Below are 22,553 nucleotides of genomic sequence, written 5' to 3'. Positions count from 1 at the left end.
CAGTTACTTTGTCTCACAGCTGTAGCTGCTGCAGTGTAGTAGCACACACCTCAGCCGAGGGCTAGGAAACTGCTTCTTCCCATTCCCTAAGAGCAAGGATAAGAAAGAGCGTGCAAAGTATTACATACATGCTGAGGATGAAGAAAGGTAGGAGACAGGAAGAGAGGAAGAAGAAGTAGCTGTATTGAAGAAATATGGAAAAGGAGAAAAATGAGAGAGAAAGAAAGAAGCCGGTGGTGGATAGAGGAAGAAGAAGCAGGGTGGGGTAGCTAAGGAAGTGTCTACAACCACAAGAGCACTCCAATAAAACTCTGTTTGTCACATGTCTTCTGTGTTCAGACGGCAATTAAAAATGAGGTACTTTAAGGGGCAGAAGTCTGGGCTGTAAAAGTTAAGATGCAGATATTGCAGTGAATCACAGGGGTACCAACATGATGCCATACGGTAGATTTCCTTTATTCTTTGCCCCAGTTCTAAAAATAAAAATTCAAAAAATCATACACCCATAAAACCACATATATAAAACCACTCATGTCAATTAAAATATCTTTTTTTTCTAGAGGTGTAAAATTAAGAATATATTCTACACCTATGTTGATATAATATGCTACGATCTTTAATTACATACCTCATCTTATATTTCCATTTTTTTTCCTGATTAATTAATTGAATAATTCTTCAGTATTTCTTTTTTATGACTTACATTTAGCTATTAGATATTGGTGCACGCTGTTCATAACCCAGAAATTATTACTGTTCTCCACAATACCTCTCAGTACATAGTCCTTAATTAATTTATTTCCTAGATGTTTTTTACAAGATTATCTGTCATTCTTATTATTATGTTATGCTTGTAAAATTAGGACAAGGTAAACAAACTGTCTACCAAAAGATTACTACTGGGGCCTGATTTTTGAGCAATACTCCATATTTTAAATCTTTAAATATACTACATTAATTCTCAGAGCAAAGGTGTGTATTCAGATTCATTCATTCTGATGTAGCTGGAGATAACCTATGACCATCATACAAACTGCAGAAATAGTCAAGCACAGAAGTGACATTCAGCTTCCCCAAGCAACACATCTTTGCTGTTGACTACCCCATTTAACATCCTTATTTCAACTTCTACAGCAAATGAAGAAAATTATCATATATTAATCTCATTCCATACTACCGTTCACAGGACACCAGTTTTGTTACCGAGGAAGGAAAGTTCCTGTGTTATAATTCGTACATAAAAAACATGTTCAAGACTTTATGAGTAGTCTGGACACTCAAAGAATACATTTGTATTACAAAAATGTGCACCCTGTTTTGCTGTTTGGGGAACATACCCCACTCTGGACATCATCACCAGTGATATACCCATATTTACATATATCACACAGAGAAAATGTGGCCATGTACCAAGACAAAGACATACTTGCTGTGACCAGTGCTGATATGAATGGTCAGGGGATCAGACTCCTACATTTCTACATAGCACACAAGGAAAGGCAAGACTGAAGACAACCTTGGGTTTTTAAAACAGAATTTATAATATAAATTATAATAGCTATGCACTTATAATAGCTATGGTAGTAATTTAAATCTAATAAATAGGAACATTATTCTCAGATGACTTTTTCTTATTATTATTGAATGCATCTCATTCCCACTAAAATTATGACACAAGGTTTGCCATTGACATAATTTGAAGCAGGATCTAATATCCACACCTTGCTTTTTCCATCTTACCTAAGCAAGTTAACAATATGCAATTCTGTCTTCTCTGTTTAAGGATGACAATGCTAAATCAACAGCTCAACATAGAAATTAGCCATGTTTCAGAAATGTCTAGCTTCATGAATTTTTTCATATACATTTTTTTTTAGGAGTGATCCATTCATATGATATAGGGAAAAGAAAAGCAGAGGATTACTTTCTGGTGCCAGGAATTCTTTTGAAAAATTGACTGTATTAGCACTGTATTTCAATTTTGAAAAATTGACTGTATAAGGAATATTTCCTTAATATTCAAAAAATGAGCCTTTGAATATATTAATTTACAAAGTCATGTGTCCTATTTTCTAAATTATTTTTGCTTTAAATGTGTTTCATTGTATAACTAAAGAGATAGTTCACTGTTGCATCAAGAACAGTTTTTTTTTTTTTTTTCTGTTTTAGTAAGCCAGCTTATTTCCATGGCATGCATCATTTAATTACGCATACAGTTTCAATCGTATAGCTCTGTGAGCCTCATTTAAACTGTCTGTGACATTGCAGTAATCACAGTACTAAGAAGTGGGTGTTGCACAACTATGAATGGCTGGAACGTGGTAAATTTGTTATGCCTAGAAATTAGCTTCCATTTCTGCAGCTGTGCTTGCTCCACCGGAAGAGGAAGGAAGATCAGTAAAATCATGCTTTTCTGGTAATATTAGCAGCTGTAATTCTGAATGCCTGTGAAGATCAAGAAAGTGAGGAAGTGCTGGTTTTCTCAAATCACTTATTTTACTTGATATTTACTTCATTTTTAATGATTTTTTTATTTGTTGGGAAAAATGTCTAAGATTATAGCGTAATGTGAGATCTGTATATGAGAGTTAAGATCTCAGTGTCAGATGATTGTTTAGTCATGAAATAGATTTTGCCTGATTTGTCTCAAAAATCCTTTATGGAGGCAGTGAATATTGAGACTTAAATGTACCCTATGTTGGAGGCAGATGGGCATTGCTGTCCATGTGATTTAAGAGTCTCGCACATACTGTACACTAAGTATAAACTTAAAGGGGTTAATGATGTTTTAGTAACAGGAAAACGAACAACCTTCTTGCATTTTTTCCCATTTTAAACTAGTGAACTTGGATGTCAGATCCAACTATATGTTGCATTTTCTGTCATATAATTATCACATATATAATGTCCTGGAGAACAGCCTCCAGTCAGTGACATCAACAGTTTACATAGCAGTTGAACTAAGAATAACCTTAGAGAACTGACCCGTATCAACCTCTTAACAGTGTAAACAGCCTGTAGCTCACAACAGTTTTCTTTTTTCATGATCACAAAAGGGCCTCAATTGGATGAAAAAAGAATTGTGTTCACAAATACCAAACTATTCTGTTGAATGTTCACTTGATTGAATCTCAGTAGATGAGAGAAAAACAAAAGAATAAGACTTTGGGAAGAATGACTAGTGCCTTGTAAAAAGGAGGATGAGACAACACTGAAAATTGGTTCCTTAGAACAAAAATGTAGTGATTATAAATGATCGATTGTGTCAACTTTGAAGAGGGTCCTGTAAACAATATTTCTCTAGTTGCATTTTTACTAAAGACAGTTGTAAAACATAACCAATTTTTAGCTTTGAAGATCCCAGCCCTGCTCTCTTTCTATGCACTAATTTGAGGGCATGATCCTCTTGACGTCAGTGTGTGTCTAGCAGTGGACATCTGTGGTTGCAGCACAGGTCCTCAAGGCACATCCTATTTCCTTTTCCTCCCTCCCCATTTCTGCTGTTCCATATATAAATGAGTTCTTCAAACAAGGGCTGAGGGTTTAAGAGGATATCTGTTCTGAAGTCAAAGTCATTTGGAGATAAATACACAAAGAAACAGCAGAAAGAGACAGACACAAATTTTTGTGTATCACACTGGAGCACTATCATAGAATCGTAGTCATAAAATCATAGAATCACAGAATGGTTTTGGTTGGAAAGGACCTTGAGAAAGGACTATCTAATTCCAACACCCCTGCCGTGGACAGGGACACCTCCCACCAGACCAAGTTGCCCAAAGCCCCATCCAACCTGGCCTTGACCGTTTCCAGAGATAGGCCAACCACAGCTTCTCTGGGCAACTTGTAACAGTGCCTCACCACCCTCTGAGTAAAAAATGTCTTTCTAATACCTAATCTAAATCTACCCTCTTTCAGTTTATTACCATTACCCCTTGTGCTATCACTACATGCAGAGTCCCTCCTCAGCTTTCCTGTAGCTCTCTTTAGGTACTGGAACCTATGAGGTGTCTCTTGAGGTGTCTTCTCCAGGCTGAATAACCCCAACTCCCTCAGCCTGACTTCAGCCTGACTTACTAAGTGCTCCAGCCCTTTGATCATCCTTGTGGCCCTCCTCTGGACTCTCTCCAGCAGGTCCATACCATTCTTGTGCTGTGGACACAGAGCTGAACACAGGGCTCCAGATATGGCATTCTACTTTGTGATCCATATCCTGGCCGTCCTGGAGAAGTATGTCGTGTTGTACCATAGGGTTTCATGGTTAAAATATTACTGAAGACACCAAAGTTTTATGTTCAACTTAACTTGCAGCTTTGAAAAGACTTTAAAGATCCCCCTGTGTCATACATGCAATCTGGATTGTTTTGAAAAAAGATTTCTAAATAATATGTAATGCAACTGCTGTCTATGTGACATCCATTGCTGCCAGAAAGAGAAATAACTGTAAATAATAATAATAATAATAATAATAAAAACAAAACTAAAAACTCTGACATTCTAATATTTAATGATACCTCATGCCTATATACTAACAACTGACAAGAAACAATTGGAAAGCGCACATGGTTAGCCTGTGCAGACACACATATCTGATACCTGTCTCAACATTGCCTAAGAAGCCTATAAGACAGATATTGGGTCCACCTGTATTTCTGCATGTGGGACTCTGAATCTGACAGAGGCTGTTGAGCACAAGTCCAGCACAAATAACTGACATGTAAAGGAATTAATGTAGATATTCAGTGACCTCTCATTTTAATGGTTTAATAAGAGGTTAATTCCTGTCAGTATCAGAAAAAACAAAAACAAAAACTGATAATTATGCTACATTTAGCCAAGTGTGAGTATTATGCAAGGCCAAGCTATTTTAATGTGATTTGTTTTTATTTTCATTTCTGGAAGTGGTTCTTTCCTAAGGCTAGTACAAAACTATTTTAAAAGTTTACCTCTGCATTAGCTAATTGAATTACTGTGTTACACTTGCTTTTTAATCAAATAAAATGTATCTGGAAAAATTGAAAAAAAAAATGTTTTCCTAAATATCTTAAATTTCCTGAAAACAATAATTTTCTACATTTAAACCACATTTGTTTTAAAGAATATCCATCCTGTGCAGTTACCACGGATGATGACTACGTGACTTAAACAGTGCTTCCCTGCAGCAATTGCATTTCTTTGCATGTCTAGCAATTTAGAACAAGGACATTAATTTTGCCTTGAGACATCAACCAGTCGTAACGGAAAAGCTAAAATATTAATGCCCCAACCATCATTTATAAATATTCTCTTTTCTCATTCAGAACATGAGAAAATAAAAATGAAAATAAAATAAAAATAAAAATAAATAAAAATAAAAATAAAAATAAAAATAAAAATAAAAATAAAAATAAAAATAAAAATAAAAATAAAAATAAAAATCTGGCTTATGTCAGAATGGGAACCCCCTGTGGTACAGGAACAAGCAGTCACATGTGGGAAGAGCAAGCAGAAACCTCTAAAAACAGGTTTTGTGCCAACAGAGGAAGTGTCTATCCCACTGGCAGGTAAATCTGCTCACAGAGGTCCCTGCCCTTCCCCTCCCTTCCTGAGAACACACCTCTTCCACTCAGCCCTGCCAAAGTTTATGCTCTGCTCATGGATTCACACTGGTCAGCTGGTTGCTGTTTCACAGACCTGGTTCCACCTCCTCACTGTATCTCTTCAGCCTCCACATCCAACTGAATATGTTTTGGTGGAGTGGAGAAAACAGAAAAGCTTTTCAAAGTGAGTGATGTGGAATTTTGTTTACCCTCAGAGGGACTGTGGGAAACATGTTGAAGGACCATCATTACTTAAGAGATCTTATAGGCTCTCTTAAGGCTTCATGGCAGCTGAGACAACATAACACCATGCTACTTCTGGAAGGAGGACGTCTCCCTCCCTACACTTCTCTCCCTTTTTGCCTGCTCCCAGATGCATGGACCTGCCCTTTCTCTTGCACTAGTTCCAGCTCTCATGAGCTCCTTTGGCAAGAATCTGTTAGTATTTAGGATTTTACATCTTATTTAGCTTTACAGCCTGACCATACAGCTTGTCAGGGCTCTGGTCCAATGTTTGGAGTCAGAATGAAGAATAGCCCACATGACTTCTTGCTATACACTCAGAGTTAGATCCTCAGGTGATAAAATTATTGCAGGTTACAGTGGTTAAACTGAAGGTCTGACTCCAAGTCATGATCAAAGTGAAAGCAGGGTGTGTGTCTGTGTGGAGCGTGTAGAGGATAGGGGAGGTTGGGACATGCAGTTATTCAATGTTTCCATAAAAATCTGTGTTGCACACAGACACTGGTTACAACTGGTATATGATAATGCTAGTAGGGAAATTGCAAATAGGTTTCAATAATAGAAATTACAGGCAAAAACCAAATAAACAAAACAAAACAAAACACTGTTTTATTTTTTATTTTTATTTTTATTTTTATTTTTTCTTCCCTGTCTATGAACTGTTCTTTTAAGTTTTGAAAAGAGGCACTAATAAAGTAACTGAGCAAATAACTCTGGTTGGCAGGAACTCTCCTTTGCGCTGTCAAGTCACCTACTTCAGGAATAGCTCATGCTACTCCGTATCTCTCCTAAGCCTGTTAGTATCAATATTAACATGTTTTCCAGTCCCATGCCATCTGACACTTTTATTACAACTGAGTTGTTCATGCCTCTGCAGTTCAAGGTCTCTCGTCTTTAGCATGAAGGCCTTGACTGCTTTGTTATGAACATTACTCTCATTAAGGAAGCTGGCAAATAGACTTGAACTCGGTGAAAAAAAAGTATTCTTAATTATTCTTTGTGACCTTTTGAAAAACAGTATATTTCATATTCAACAGATATAGGCTCAACAAGGCAAATTCTGGCATCAGATTAGCAGCCTGAGAACTCAGGTCTTAGCAAAAAAAGGCAGGCTCCCCAAAACACTTGTCAGCACCTATCTGTGGTGTCAGACCAGCTGCTGAGGCAAATCCAGACTTCTGTGGCCAATTAGACCTTAGGTTTACATGAGAAAAATCCTTGCAATTTCAATTCCTGGAGAGTGAAATCCACAACACAATTCTCATTTGCTTCAAGTATGAAACAAAATCCAATTCTTTTACCTCTTAAGGATGACATTTCTCCTACAGAGCAAAAATTGAGTAAAGATTTAAACCTGTGTCCAGTTCTGTACAACTGATACTAGATAATATAGGTAGAAGAAACAGCACAACCTGCTGTTTTATCTGCCCATGGATATACAGGCTATAGAAGTCTTTCTGTAAGGTGCTGTGTGCATCTTCAGATAATGCTATGTTCTCAGAAGTTTACCCAAAGAAACAGTTATGTGAAAATTGCAGCCCCAGGTGCTTCAAAATACTTCAGCCCTCATATCAGTGAAAAAAAAAAAAAAAAAAAAATTGAAAGGTTGGTATTTTATAAACAGTCATTTAAAAAACAAACAAACAAACAAACAAACAAAAAACAACAAACAGGTAACACTGAATATCACAGAATCACAGAATTGTAGGGGTTGGAAGGGACCTTGAAAGATGATCGGGTCCAAACCCCCTGCCAAAGCAGGTTCCTCAGAGCAGGCTGCCCAGGTAGGCGTCCAGACAGGCCTTGAATATCTCCAGAGAAGGAGACTCCACAACCTCCCTAGGCAGCCTGTTCCAATGCTCCATCACCCTCACTGTGAAGAAGTTCTTTCGCATGTCAGTGCAGTCCTGTGCTCTAACTTGCAGCCGTTGCCCCTTGTCCTATCCCCACAAACCACTGAGAAGAGGTTGGCTACATCCTTCTATTCCCCACCCCTCAGATATTTATATACACTGAGGAGATAAATAAATAAAATATAATAAATATAATTTTGTGTACCATGCTTTGACAAAAGAGCAATGTGTCTTAAAGTGTTAAATATGCATAATATTTTTAACATCTGGACATACTTGCAAAGTGCAATACACATCTCCAGCCAAGCAAGAAAGAATGAGTCCACTGCTGCAGACTGAGATGTGTTCATTCATGCAAGTTAATACAAGTTCCAGACCCCAGTATGATTTTGATGATAGACATCTACAAGGTGCTGTCAGTGCACTTTGTATGTGTTGCACATTTCTCAGAGTGTGGACTAATCTCCACACTTTCTAATTACACATCATATGATTATGCACTTAAAGGTAGGTGGAAAGTTTGTGATATGAGATGATAGGCCAATTGAAGCAGTAAAACTATTTCACAAACAATGAGTCAAGTCTCTTTAAATAAGCCAGTCAAGGATTTTAATTACCATTATTTCCAGCTGAAGCTTATCACTGATCTTTTGCTTTCTGTATATTTGCTTTTATATTGTCTCATAGATTGGAGTATACATGAGGCTGAGAAAGGGTTAACCAGGGCAAAACCTGAAATTCTAATGAGTAGACCAACAGTATTCAGCTGAAGGTGTGTGTTTTTTTTTTTTTTTTTTAATTAATTTTTTTCTCCAGGTTCAATGAATTCGGAGTTGAACCTGGAGTTGTTTGCTATTGTGGCTTTATTAATGGGGAATTTTGCAATGGCTTTAAGAATAGGTGAGCTGATGGGTTGCTCCCTCAGACTAGATGAAAGGTTTTGTTTCAGCTGCTTGATGCTCAGGACTAAAAGATAATTAAAAAAAAAAAAAAAAAAGATTGAGTTTGGTCACCAGTCAAGTTAACAATTCTTTTTCTGTAAGGTCAAGAAAAATCCTGATCTCCAGCTTCAGCAATGGTCTAAAGCTTTACTGTGCTAGATATAAGCAGAAATTGTATGTTCTTAGAGAACTACATCCCCTTACCATTGGGATACTTTGAATAAAATAAAAACAAGATTAAACAAGATTGCAGCAGAAGAAAGCACATTTAATTCACATAACTCAGATGATTTACCCATTATGTGTGAGACTGACAGTCAGGCTGAGAATCTGTAAGAGATAAATGAAAAACAGGTAAGTGAAGCCCTGACAACTGAAACAATTGAAAAAGAGGAAATTGAGGTGATTTTTTTTGTTTGTTTGTTTTTTTGTTTTGCATAGTCTACCTTTCACTTAGAGAGGAGTTTTGTTGTCCTTTAAGTCCATCCATGTGCTAGGCATTCCTAGTGGAAAGGTATGTGTGATGAGAAGCCAACAATTACCTACACAGTACCAATTCTCATATGCTTGCCAGTCATTTATATTGAATTACGTCTGTAATGCTTATTCTTTTAACATACATGGTATTTAAAAGGAGAGAAAAAATAAAAATAAAAAAGGAGGATTTAATTTTATCTTGGCAATAACAGTGAGTTTGCTTTCCTTGGCAATTTTTCAAGAAAGATAAACTACTTAGAAAAAGGAACTTTACTAATCCATGGCCTCAGATTTTTTACACAAAAACAAAACAAAACAAAACAAAACAAATGTTTCACTCAGATGCATTTTCAGTTGTGCTGTCTAAAAAGTTAATTATTTTGTTTGGCTCTTTGAAGGTTGTGAATTGAGCCTTTGAATTTTGTGCACCAACTACATGAAGTCACAAGACAGCTTTTAATCACCTCTGCAATAATAACACTTTACAAGTTATTTGTGCAGCTGTTTCTCTAGTCAAATTTATTTGCAGTTACTAAAATACACTTCCATAAACATAACTGACAATTGTTTAGCTTGTGCTTTAACTGAGTGTATTTTTGGTGGTTAGCACTTACCTATTTTGTTTTACTGGATTACCATTTTTGCAGACTTAAAATACACAGAGCCAGACAAAGACAGCACTGTATGTTGATTATACCACAGGCTATGAAGTAAATGGACTGAATGTTCTTTAGTAGTCTTGACTCTGATCTTGCAGAAGCACTTCCTTGCAAGTGAGCTCTACTAATATGAAAGAGAATCAGGTCCCACATCACACCAGAATTTAATATAGTTTACATATATATACAGACATACACATAAATAAATGTATTTTTTTTTTTTTTTTTTATGGGAGCAGTAGCCCTTATAAAGCATACTGGAAAATAAGATGATCTTCCTTTCCTGATGAAAGATACAAAAGTATCTTGACAGGACTGCACGGAGTGATCTATTGCTTAGTTACTATTGACTGTAATGATGATTAGAGAAACATTGTGCATGAAGGAGCTACTTATGTTTTCTCTGTGTTGTAAAATGTTGACATTTGACATATGTCAATAACTGTTTCCAAATAGGCATTTGGGACATTTTACTCTTACTTATTGCTAGAAGTGCCTGCAATTTGACATGGAAAGTGCCCTGAAATGCTTTAATGACTGCAGCAAAACATTCTTGAATTTTTGAGCAATCTTTGCAAAAGTTCTCTTTCCAGTGTCACCTCCTGAGGTATATGTAGTGTTCAAATTCAGGATCTTTTAAGGATGTCATTAGATGCAGCTGTTTTGAAACAGGTTGAGGAGATCCCTTTCTGCCAGTTTAGGCATTGTCCATCATTACACACAAAAGTCTGGCCACAAAGGCAATTCTGAGTCTTCATGAACTATTTCCAGATCGCTCTGTTCTTACACCATGCTGGGGTGAGGAACAACAGTACCGTCACCAAATACATGAGCTAAGGTTAAGAAGTCTAAATATGTTGTGTAAATGTAAATACATATTACCAGAATGCAATGACATTTTTTTCATCAGAAATTTTACACAGTGGCTCTGATGCCACATATTGTTTAAGTAAGCAATGATCAAGCTGTTGTGAGCTGAGACCTCTGAAACAGTTTCCTAAATGACTAAAAAATAGTTACTAATCTATCTTCTGCCACTCAGCAGTGAAATATTAACCCAGTTAGGGAGTTTGCTGTATATTAATTTAATGGCCAGACTGGAGTCTGTGAAGAAAAAAGTGTTTAATTTTCAGTAAAACAGTATATACACACTATAAACTGAATGGTGAATGTGCACTTATAAAAGACCATACCTGTAACTAACTTTGTTTCTGTGCACTGCAAGAAAACTATTTCTACACTAGACAGGCTTCAATGATTTAAATCAACAGCTTTCTTTAAGCAGAATATATATTCTGGAACATGAATGGGCAAATATGCTTTTCATGGTAAATTCTTCCAGTGTGATATCGTAGGTCATATTTAAGATATTTGGCTGTGATGGGCAATTTCAACAGATAAAGCTGGGTTGTTTTGTTTTTATCGGGTGAGAACAATGATTAATTTAGCTGTAATTTAATCAATTCTCTGTTAATGTTTACTTGACAACTTGTATTAGGTCATGTTTCAGTTTTAATCTTATCAGTGGCCGTGTTCGGAGTCTTATTTCCAAGCTTTTTTCAATAGTTAGTAAATAACTGTCCAAACCTGATTCTTCACCACTTTGCAGTTTATGTTGTCATTTACGTTGGTAAGAAATCAGTGTGAAGTGCTGTCATTTTAATCTGGAACATTTTACAAATGTTTTCCTTATGACGCAGTGAAATAAATCACTGTATAAGGCACCAGGCAGGGCTCATTCCCATTTGGGCGTTTCACCTATGAGACAACATTTTCCCTCCCTGTTGTAGCTGTCCTAGGTGGTTCTCTACTAAGAAATACTAGAAGTGTTAAGGAATAGACAACAACTCTTTTGGGATGGACACTGCAAAGATTCTTTCTACCAAATAAGAAAGAAATAGGAAATAGCAGTCTTGGTGCTCTTCTTTTAGATATGTAGAGAATCAGGTTGAGATATTTTGGCAAGTGACATGCTTGCAAAGGGCAACGGATTTCATCACCAATGGATTTCATCGAGATAATGAAACCGAGTGCTATCGAGCATTTGCACAAATATATTGTATATCCTTAGTCAGATCAAATTTCTACTTGGCGATGTGAAGGAACTTTGCCTTGTATTCTACATTTTAGTTACCCATCCCACACAGACCAGCACTATGACAGGACTAGAAGCTTGTCCTCAAAAGAGATTGAGGAGTCATGTAACAGAGGATGATTTAGGTTGCTGAAATACAGTAGCCTCTGAAATCCATCTATATCTCCTGTTTATTTGTGTTAATGCCTGTAAATTACTAATTAGTAGATATTGTTATCCCTCATTTCTTTCTCTCCCTCAGTCCTATGTACTGTGTTAGAGACAGTTGTTGAATAGGGGTTAAATTTAGACTGCAGAATAAGAATAAGGAATGCTATATGCAGTGGATTGGGTAATCTAGTAATGCAGCCAGCTCTTACATCATGGGTGGAGCAGAGAAAGACATTTGCTCAGAAATGCAGAGGTGGTAAACAATATTTTAGAGATCAACTGAGAAGAATCTAAACAGCCTGAGAGAGCTAAAATCTTCTTTTTCACTGTGATCAGTGTCAGAGAATCCTTTCCCAATAAACAGCTCCATCACATCCAGTGCCAATAATTTCCAGTCTGGAAAAACAAGGGAGGAGTTTTATAGAGTCTGTGACGTCTGATGAAGATGTATTTACATCACACAAAAGTTAAGAGTAACTGGAGGTTGCTGTCCTATAACAGAGAGCCCAACAACACTGAAAGTATCAGGAGTAATGAATCTTTACCTCTTTCTGGGTGAAAACACGCTATTGGAGTAAGCTAAGTTTCAGAAATTTGGAATTTAGAGGGCATTTATTTTCCCTTTTTAAAATTTGTGTTTATTTTTGACACTGGTTATTAGCCAGGTAGCTAACAGTTTCTTCAGACAGTTCTACTGTAAGTAGTAGTTTGGGTGGGATTTAGGTATTTCTAGTACTGTGCTATCCACAATTTTTTCCTCATTGATCTTGCTGTCAACTGATAAGCAGGTCTTTTAAACTGTTACCGATTTGCACAACAGTGACATTTTTGTCTTCACAAAAAGTAGGCAAGAAAAAATAGTGCTGGTGTAAAGCAGCATAAAGATTAACTTTTGATTTAGTTTTTTAATGTGAAGTAAGTTTTTTTTCAAAGTACTGCAAAATAAATCCCACTTAAGGGAATAGGAGCTGTAATAAAGACAATTTGTTTTAAGACTGTACCTAACAGTATTCAGCAGTGAGCCAGACAAAACCACATAAGCTTAAGCAGAAGTGACAGAGCCAAAAAAATAATTGTAATAATTCTGTTCCAGGTAGTCATATGAATAAAGTTATTATTATTATTTTATTATTATTATTATTTCTCCCATGGTGCTGTTAGCCATCAACAAGACTTCATCTTTTGCTTTGCCTATCACACGTTTTTTAAGAGACCTTGGGGAATTTTTTTTTTTTTCCCTCTTAATTTTGATCCAGAGTTTCTCTGCAAAATGCTGGCTGTGGTTTTAATCATGACCAGGAAATGTAAGTAACTTGTGCTTTAAGTCTAACCTCTTTAGCAGGAAGGATACATTGTCCATCCGGTGCCAAGAAGATGGAAATATCCTTAAGTTTGTATTCAATTAAATACAGGATTTACTTTTCTGTCCCAAAATTTGTGAATGGTTTAGCTTGGAGAGGTTGCTTGTGGAAGAACTGATTCACATGTTTACTTTTGTTCTCCCCAAATTAGAGACTGACCAACATGACTATACTGTCGTTGTGCTCTTTTCTATATGTTATTTGTGTCCTCATCCAAAATTACGTCTGCAAAGTTTTCAGTGAGCAAAAGATTTCAGACGCTTTACTTTATGGCTTTTTTTTTTTTAATGGGGAAAAACATAGATTCTTTCATTAGTTTCATAGAGAAGCATATTTTTTCTTAATCACCTTTTGAAGGGGATTGAAAGCCACTACTTCATCACAGTAAAAGTTATGTTGAAAATGTATGCCTTTAAAAGGGTTCTAACAAGCTATAGCCGGAGCTGTGCCCTAACTTTCCCCGCAGAGAGTACAAGGGTGCAGGAACGGCAACTGGTGCCAACTCTGTAAGGAAAGTACAGACCTCAGGAGCTTAGAGGTATTAGTACTCAATGCTCCCCTTAATATGCCTCTATATTGCCTTTTTTTCAATACTATTACCTTTTTTTTCAATACTATGCATTGGTATACCTACACTTGATGGGTGTTGATTCAAGTTTCAGTTCTCAATTAAACTTGTAGTAACTGCAAATATAATTGTAGAGATTTTCTGTATTACCACCAAAAATTGAATGGTAGGCAATGGAAAAAATGAACCTTATGCCAAACTTTCTATACTTAAAGTGTCCCTACAGTACTTAAAGGGGCATACAGAAAAGATAGTGAGATACTCATTTTGAGGGAGTGATATGACAAGGGGTAATAGATTTAAAACAAAAGACAGTAAATCAAAGCTAGATAACAGGAAAAAATTATTCTTCCTGTGTGGAACAGGTGGTAATGGAACAGGTTGCCCAGAGAAGCTGTGGCTGCCCCATACCTGGAAGAGTTCAAGGTTCAAGAGTTCAAGAGTTCAAAGCCCCTGGATGGGACTTTGGGCAATGTGATCTGGTGGGAGGTGTCCCTGCTCATGACAGGGAGTTGAAATTAGATGATCATTATGATCCCTTCATCCCTATGATTCAACACCTTACAGTTGTTACCTCCTTCTCCCAGTTCTTCTCATCCTTACATGCTTGCCACACCTACCAGCTGTTTCCAGTTCCTTGCTGTTCTCTGTGCCATTGGCCTTTGTATGTTGTTGCTTTATATATTGAGCACCAAATATGGTGAAATATTGATCCTTGGTCCTGTGTATCCATGAGTATGACAATATAAATACACATTAGTTTTCTTACAATGCAGTAAAGATATAGCTCTTTTTGTTTCTAATTTCTGCCAAGGAACGTGATTCTTTTATGTCAGAGAGGCAGTTTATTAAGAAAGTTCCATACAGGAAAATCTTTGCGAAAGTAAATATTACCCAATTTGGAAGTAGCAACACCCCTCTCTCCCTCTCCCACAATGAAAACCAAGGTTGAAAGGAACTGTATTATGACCCTGGAAAGACATGCTTGAAGACTGCAGTTATGTCATTGGCATACTCCATGCTGGTTGAATATATTTATAAAAGACACCAATGAGTCATATGTAAACATTTTGATTATAAAGATTTTCTTCATTTTCCCACAGACTTGCTGCTTTCAAACAGCTGCATCCCATTCCTAGGATCTACGGAGGGGCTTGATTTTCGAACCCTGCTGCTAGATGAGGAGAGGGGCCGGCTGCTAATTGGGGCTAAAGACCACATCTTCCTGCTCAACTTGGTTGATTTAAACAAAAATGTAAAAAAGGTCAGTTTATTTTCCACAGAGTTCATCTCATAAATTCAATTTTGTTCCTTTTTATCTATTTTTTTTTCTTCACTGGGTAACTCTGATCTGTTGTGTGATGGACTTAATATTTATAATGTAAATAGTTAATATTAATCTCATTTTCCATAGTTATACAGGTTATCTTTAATAAAATGAATTTCTCATGGAATCTGACCTTCTGTGAGATTGAAGTCCTACAAGAGGTCACCCACCTGTAGGAGCCCTGCAGTGCATTAAAACAAAATATCAGCAAATTGGCAAACATGCACCTGTAAGTGCTTTTTTTTTTTTTTTTTTTTTTTTTTTGTTTGTTTTTTTTTGTTTTTTTGTCATGGTCACCCTTCTGAAATAAAAACATTTGGAAGATGGTAACTGCAGGCAGATCATTCATTATTTTCTGGCATCACTGGGATTACATTACTCTGATATTAAACACAGCAGAGGCAATTTGGGTGGTTTAAATTATGGCAATGTTACTGGCAATTTAATATTAATATTTACACTAATATCTGGAATTGCTAGTGATATGAGAATCTTCCACTGGGATCCACTGTACTCACTGGCCCTTGCCCTGTGACAATGTGTTAATTCCAGATAATAAAAAGGCAATATAGCCTTCAATATTTCTAGTGCACATGGTGAAACAGAGTTTTTGTAAGCACAATTGACGACTACATATAAAAAACAGATGCTTGTACAGAAACACACACAGAAACAGCTTTCCTGCTTTTTCCAGACATGCTACTTACTGAAGAAAATTTAAATTCTCAGCTGTTTGATATATTCTTTAAGCTTCAGCAGGAGGTATTAAGTGACTATATTTTGCTGTCAGCTCTGAAGTGGTAACCAATCCTAAATTAATATGATGGCAGCACAGGGCTTAACAGGTGTAACAGGAGATGATTTTGCCCCACACTTAAATGCAACACTTGCTGTTGTTGTGTACAAGTGTTTCTAGTATCAAGTTGTGTATCTTATTTTGACTTCTACAATGTTCCATAGACAACTTTAAAAATATTTTTATTTTTATTTTTATTTTTATTTTTATTTTTATTTTTATTTTTATTTTTATTTTTATTTTTATTTTTATTTTTTTAATCCTTTAAAATTCATATTGTTCCAGGAGATTTCTTCCCTAGGATGCTTTATGAAACACCTCATGTTCATCTTCCATCTCAGTAGTTTGCTGAAAAACCAAAACCTTTTCAGGACATTGCAGTTATAACAGCATTATTAATATTGCAGATTCAGATTATGGATTGATTTTTGGCATAGGCTTTCTGTAGCAAACAAATTGTGTTTGTGTGAAAAGCAGACGCCTGTTTCTGTGGGTTGCTGATTGCCTCCTGAGAGATCCTGAGTGCTGTCACTTTGTATTATGTTCAGTGGGGATTGATTAGTTCAGAGCTTTCTGGAGGCATTCACACCCTGGATAGTCCACCCCTCCACCCAAGTTGGTAACATTTCACTTTAGCCATATCGCCATTGATTGTTATGTATGTTGCACTTTCCAAGAATTGCAGAAAGCAGATTGAGCCAGGAGAATTAATTTGTGATCAGGCAGTGCCATCAATCACAGATGTTTTAGAGCAAAGATTCTAGATTTGAAGTAAAGTTTGCACTTCGTAAGCTATTTAATATGCCTAAATATCTGTAGTACCCTGGGGAGAAAAAAAAAAAAAAAAAAGAAAAAAAAAAGTAAAATTCATAGCCACTAAGATATCTGGAGTAAAGAAAGAATTATGTGCAGTTTCAAATACATTTAACTATTCAGCTTGTCTTTAACTTTTCAGAGAAAACATTGAGGCAAAGTGTATTTAAACAGCTAAAAGTGACACTAAAACCTTGCAGAGCATTCTGGTTTGTTGATTTCCAAGGGCTCCATGGGCATTCAACAACTTTATAAACTTACCTGGTTGAGTACATGCCCACAAGGCAATATCATACAGATGTCACAAGGCAATATCATACAGACGTCCTCCCTGGTTCCTCCGTTCTGGGCTGGTTGAAACGTGTGAGTGAGAGGAGAGAGGAGATGGAGGAAGTTGATTTTGTATAAATCTCAGTCACTGATGAGGTTTCAGTGCTCAAGGATACTCTCCAGTAGCAGGGAGGTGTCAGAAAGTAGCATTAGCCTGTGCTGTGTTTAGACTGACCGTGGTTTGCATTGGCTCGGGGCCAGGCGGCTGGCTTCCAGGCTCTCCCGGTGTGAGGAAACCACACAAGTTGGGACTACGAGGGGCTGAAGTGTGTCCTTTGTCCTCTCCTGTCCTGGAGCAAGAGTAGTCTGAATTAATTAGAATATTAAGCATCTTTTGATTCAGATTACTTAATAAAAGTTCTCAGTTTCAGATATATATGTTTTTTGTATTAGTAACTACTGATACACCAAAAGACCAAGTTAGCATCCCTAACAGTTTACTCCCAGAAAATCCCTGTCTGTGGACATAAATACTTGGCAAAATTATATTGTAGTGTTCATATGTCTTGATATGAAGACATATGTCATCATATGTTCTTCATATGTGTCTCTGTGTTCATATGTCTTGAATAGTACTCAAAGAAACATTTAAAGCATTGTATTGTGTTCCCTTCTCTAATGTATACACACACATCATTTCATAAGTTCATTTTTGCAACCTAATTATTTACCTAAATTAATTAAATTAATTTAAATATATTAAGTTATGGCTTTATTTCCTGGTATAGTTCTTCCTGATGAAATAAATCAATAGTTCTTCTGGAGTTCTGATTTCTTGAATCGTTGTATTTTTTATTCAATTTATTGTGTAATTGGTTGAAAACTTCTTAACTGTCAGCTCAAAAAAATCTACCCAGTTTCCAGTGCTTTCAAACCTTATTATAAAGCAACTGTAGCTAGAATATTATAACAGAAAAAGACTCCAGAATGAGTGGTGAGAATAAGAAAAATACAGATGACTAAAAATGTAGCTAAGGGATATAATTGTCTTTCTGTAGTATGAAAAAAAAATTATCTGTGAACTTAAACTTGTCTTAAATAGCAGCCTATAGCTCTTATTGCACAAATAGCATTATCTGTGCCATAGTCTTTTCTTGAAAGATTCTGAGGAGCCTGACAGATGTTGCAAGCTATTTATACACTGTAAAATAAAGAAACGGCAGAGAAGAGCAGCAACCTATATTTATCAGGTCATTGCAAATGTAGACAAAAACTATGTCACAACCAAGTAGAAGTGTGGTGTAAAACAAAATTTTTTACTAGCATGAGAGAATGAAAAGCTGTAGAGGAATTCCTTAGGAATCCTAATCTCTGGGATCTGTCTGAAAAGATGACTTCAGTCAATAGAATTTTCATGTGAGTTTGCCTTAAAACTTTGTTATTTTAATATTCAAAAACAAACAAACAAAAACTAGAAACTAAATAATAAATACAAAATGTGATCAGCTGAGCAAACACATATGCAGTAGCTGTAAAGAAATTCTGCACCTTCCTGTAACTTGCGCTCACTACCAGTGTGAGCAGGGTTATATGTCAGCACTATTATCGCTGTGCAATCTGTGGTGTGACCCGCCCATCTCTGCAGGAATAGGAATGCTATCAAGGCCTGACAAGCTTTTGAAAGTCTGCCAACCTGCAGGAGCTGTCAGTGCTAGAAGACACAGCCACATGTGGGCCACATAGATAAACATGTCAGATCCCCAACAGCAGCTTTGGAAGAAGTTGTTTTCATCTGCCCCAGTGTGTATTGGCACTAGGTCACAAATTATTGTTGCCTGGAGTATCCTTAGTTTGTGGTTGCTACTATTTTTTTGGCATTGCCAGGTGCAGCTGTCATGTATCCCATCCTTTAATCTCCTTTTGTACTGATTTTATCTGTGGGCATTTCACAGTAGAAAATACATATGCATATATTTATATATATATCATTTCAGTAAATGCTTATGAAATAGTTGTGAAGAAATTCTGCACCTTTTTGTAACTCCAGTGCTTACTAACAGTGTTAATAGGGTTATAAGTCTAAGTATTACCACTGTGTGATACCTGCAGTGTGGTGCGCCCATCTCTGCAGGAATGGGGATATACTTGAAAAACATATGCATGTGTGTATATATGTATATGTGTGGTTCTTATATAAATATATATATAAACAATACCCTTCAGATATAGGTGCCTAATTTCATCTTAATTGCTCTGGTAAACCTGTCAGTCTATATAAATGTCTCAATTAGGAATGAAACCAGTGGGAATTAAGCCAGCATTGAAGGGAGGCTTTGGTTGTGCCATCATGCCGGAGCCTCAGGAGTACATGCACAGCCTGAGATGTTTATTGCAGCCTTGAAGCACAGTAACACCAAGATTAATCCTTCCTAAAAAAAATATGTGCTGTATATATTATATTTCAAAGGAATTTAGCTTTCTGCCTGTTAGCAAAAGCTGTAGACTGCTTGAGGATGACACTTCACCTGTCAGGTGAAAAAGGATTGCCAGGTGACATCAGTAGAGACCTGAGAGTTATCTGGAAGTCACTGGAGATTTCTAAGTTTTGAAAGAGGGGACACAAAGACCAAAAAAATAAAAAAAAATAAAATAAGCCCAGTGGCAGGGGAGGAGGATGGTCATGAGTCCGTTTGGCAACGTGTTGGTTTCTTTTCAGTCTGTTAGTAGAGAAGGTTCTGAGAAAAGAATGAGGGTGGTGTTGAGGTCTGGCAGGGCCATGTTTTCACCTTCCTTTCATGAGGAATTAGTTCCCAGGCATTAAAGGCATGCTCATGGCTCTGCTTTTGAAACAAAAACAACTTTTCTGGATATTGCAGTTCATTAAGTACTAATTTCCACATGTTCTAGGGTATTTCCCATCCTTGTAAAATTCGTGGTAATAAAATTCTTCTATCATTTACAGTAAAACAAGACTGTTTCTATTGAGTATCTATGTAATTTAATGTGCTACTATCAAATGCTATTAACATTGTATAATGAAGCAGGAGTGTAAGAAGGAGCTATGATGGTGTTTCAAGTTAGGGATGTCCAGAGATAACTGTGATAACTATCCTTGCTAGCCCTTGGAGTGCCCTTGCCATTGATCTATGTAAAGGTTGTTTTGAAGCTCTGGAAACCTTTAAGAGTCCATAACATTGTTTGATAGAGTGAAATTTAGGCAGCTGTGTAGACAAGGTGGAAGCTTTTACTTGATGTTTACAGACACGGAACAACAGACTGAGGCAAAACGTGGAGAAAACATTATGTAACCAGGACAGAGATCCTAGGTGGAAGAGGGTGTCTCTGTTATTTCCTTTTGCATTGTTGCCATAAATTATTTTTCCATAAACATCCCCTGTTGTTTCTATATTTTACCCATATGTTTAGGTATAAAGAACAGCCAGTATCCTGCTCTCTGAAAACTCATATTGGGCTTTGACTTTTTCAAAAGTAAGATTTATTTTCAGTCTGAAGTGATAAACAAATGAGAAGCAAATTGCGTTTACCCTGAAAATGCTGGTTTATGGTTTCCTTTTAGGAGAAACAGACAGAAGGCTGAAGTCTGTTGTGGTTATACTGTGGAAAATGAAATGTAAAGGCATTGAAGCCTTTCAGGATGTAAATGAAATCAACATCTGGTTTGTTTTCTCTGAGGTTTCACACTTGCTCATAATGTACACCTGAAAATGCACTTTTCAGAAAACCCTTGAGTAGTGAAAGCATTGGCTACTTTTTCGGTTGTGCTTGGTATGGGTCAGGGTTTTAAGAGCCCTGTGGCAAGCTGATATCTGGCTTCATCTTAGACATGCAATACAAATAGCCCATTTAGTTCAGACATCTCTCTTTAATAGCCACTTGCCAAATTTGAGCTACCAAAAGTCTGCAAATGTATCATCTAAATACACAACTGTTGCTTCCCTATGACTTTCAAGTGCATTTAACTCAGATTGCTATTACCATGAAAATGAAGAACAGGATACACTGGCACTTCCCATAATCCAAATCGATCCTTATATCCCCTCTTCCCTTCCTCATGCCATATCAAATTAACTCTTTCAGAGATCCGATTTTCTGCTGTTATAAAATAATCAGAAATTCCAGTCAAATGTCTCCCTGGAGGTGTATTTCAACTATGGGAATTAGTGTGATGAATGTAGAAATAACTGTTGAAAGACGAGAGGTCTGTGGTAGATATTAAAGTAACAGAAATTTAAGAGAACTTCCCTGTTTTTCAGGGGTCTCTAAGTAGTCCTGAGAATTAGCTAACCTTTGATAAAACTTAAAAAAAAGAGAAAAGTGAATAATCCAATTCTAAAAACAGTCTAAGTTTCAAATACAGGGAGAAATTCAGATAAGGCACTTAAATATATTAAAGTCCATTGTTTACTGATGCTTTAAAATATTAAATTCCAGAAAACAGCAAGTACAGCCAGAGCCAGTTATGAGAAATGCTTAGGGTAACCTTCCTCTTCACATTTGTATATGAGAACAATCTCTGCAGTTCCCCAACTTGTGAACTTCCCATACCAGATACACGAATGCAACAGATGTGAGGTATTTAGAGACCAACTGGTATACTTGCATAGTATACTAAAAACAGCTCACTTTCCCATTAATTAAAACACTCTTTTTTTACAGCAAAATAATAAAAAAAAAAAAAAAAAAGCATGAAATTATTTCCAGCATTTCTTAGGAAATTGTCTTAGGAAATTCAACAGATATTTCAGTAGGGTTTTTTTTTGTGACATGACCCTAGGTCAGTATACAAAAATGACAAATGTCATGATTCTCAGCAAGCAATCCATGAACACCCACTCTTACAGTATTGAGCTGTGATATTTACAGTATTGTCGTAGAAACAGTGTGATAGTCTTATCATTGGATCACTCATATCTTTTCTTCGTGCTCCTTGATCTTGCTATTTTTCCTCGTTTTTCCTTTTTCTTCAATGAATTACTAAGTTCTTAGTGAAAGAAAGGAGAAAGTCATTTTACTGGTGGGAAAACTGAGAACTGAGTGTTACAAATAGTAGGGTAATGACATAGCTGGGATTAGAGTGTCTCCTAGTTTACTTCAACATTTTTGGATCATGTTGCCCTCTTTATTGCACATGTCTTATGATCACATTAGGCTAAGTCAGGATTTTTTTTTTTTTTTTTTCTTTCTTTAATCATGCAGAGGAGTAGAGGCATAGCCTCTCATGGAGGAGAGTTTCTCAGGGGGAGCACTTTGCATATGCCAGCGTGACAATGGGTTTACAGCTTGATCTGGCTTTGTTCTTTGGGTATTTCAGTTGGAATTGTCTTATGGGGAATACATTAATACCAATGAGTCTAAGCTTCTGAATTATGGTCTGTTTGCTTCACAAAGTCTTAATGGGAC

The 22,553-nt window shown here is 36.5% G+C and overlaps 1 protein-coding gene across 4 annotated transcripts in view; it reads left to right on the top strand.

Moving 5' to 3' along the window:
• The window catches only part of SEMA3D (semaphorin 3D), a 145,813-nt gene that overhangs the window by 48,589 nt on the left and 74,671 nt on the right, over positions 1-22,553 (top strand). For all 4 annotated transcript variants that reach the window (XM_082755868.1, XM_082755869.1, XM_082755866.1 and 1 more), the window contains exon 3: positions 15,030-15,190. In XM_082755868.1, the coding sequence (XP_082611994.1) occupies positions 15,030-15,190 (161 nt within the window). The remainder of the gene's footprint in view (positions 1-15,029; positions 15,191-22,553) is intronic.

The sequence above is a fragment of the Aythya marila genome, assembly GCF_965140915.1.
Source record: "Aythya marila genome assembly, chromosome: 1".
Classification (NCBI taxonomy): domain Eukaryota; kingdom Metazoa; phylum Chordata; class Aves; order Anseriformes; family Anatidae; genus Aythya; species Aythya marila.
Note: the sequence above shows the minus strand (reverse complement) of the source record. Positions and strands in the feature narration are given on the sequence as shown.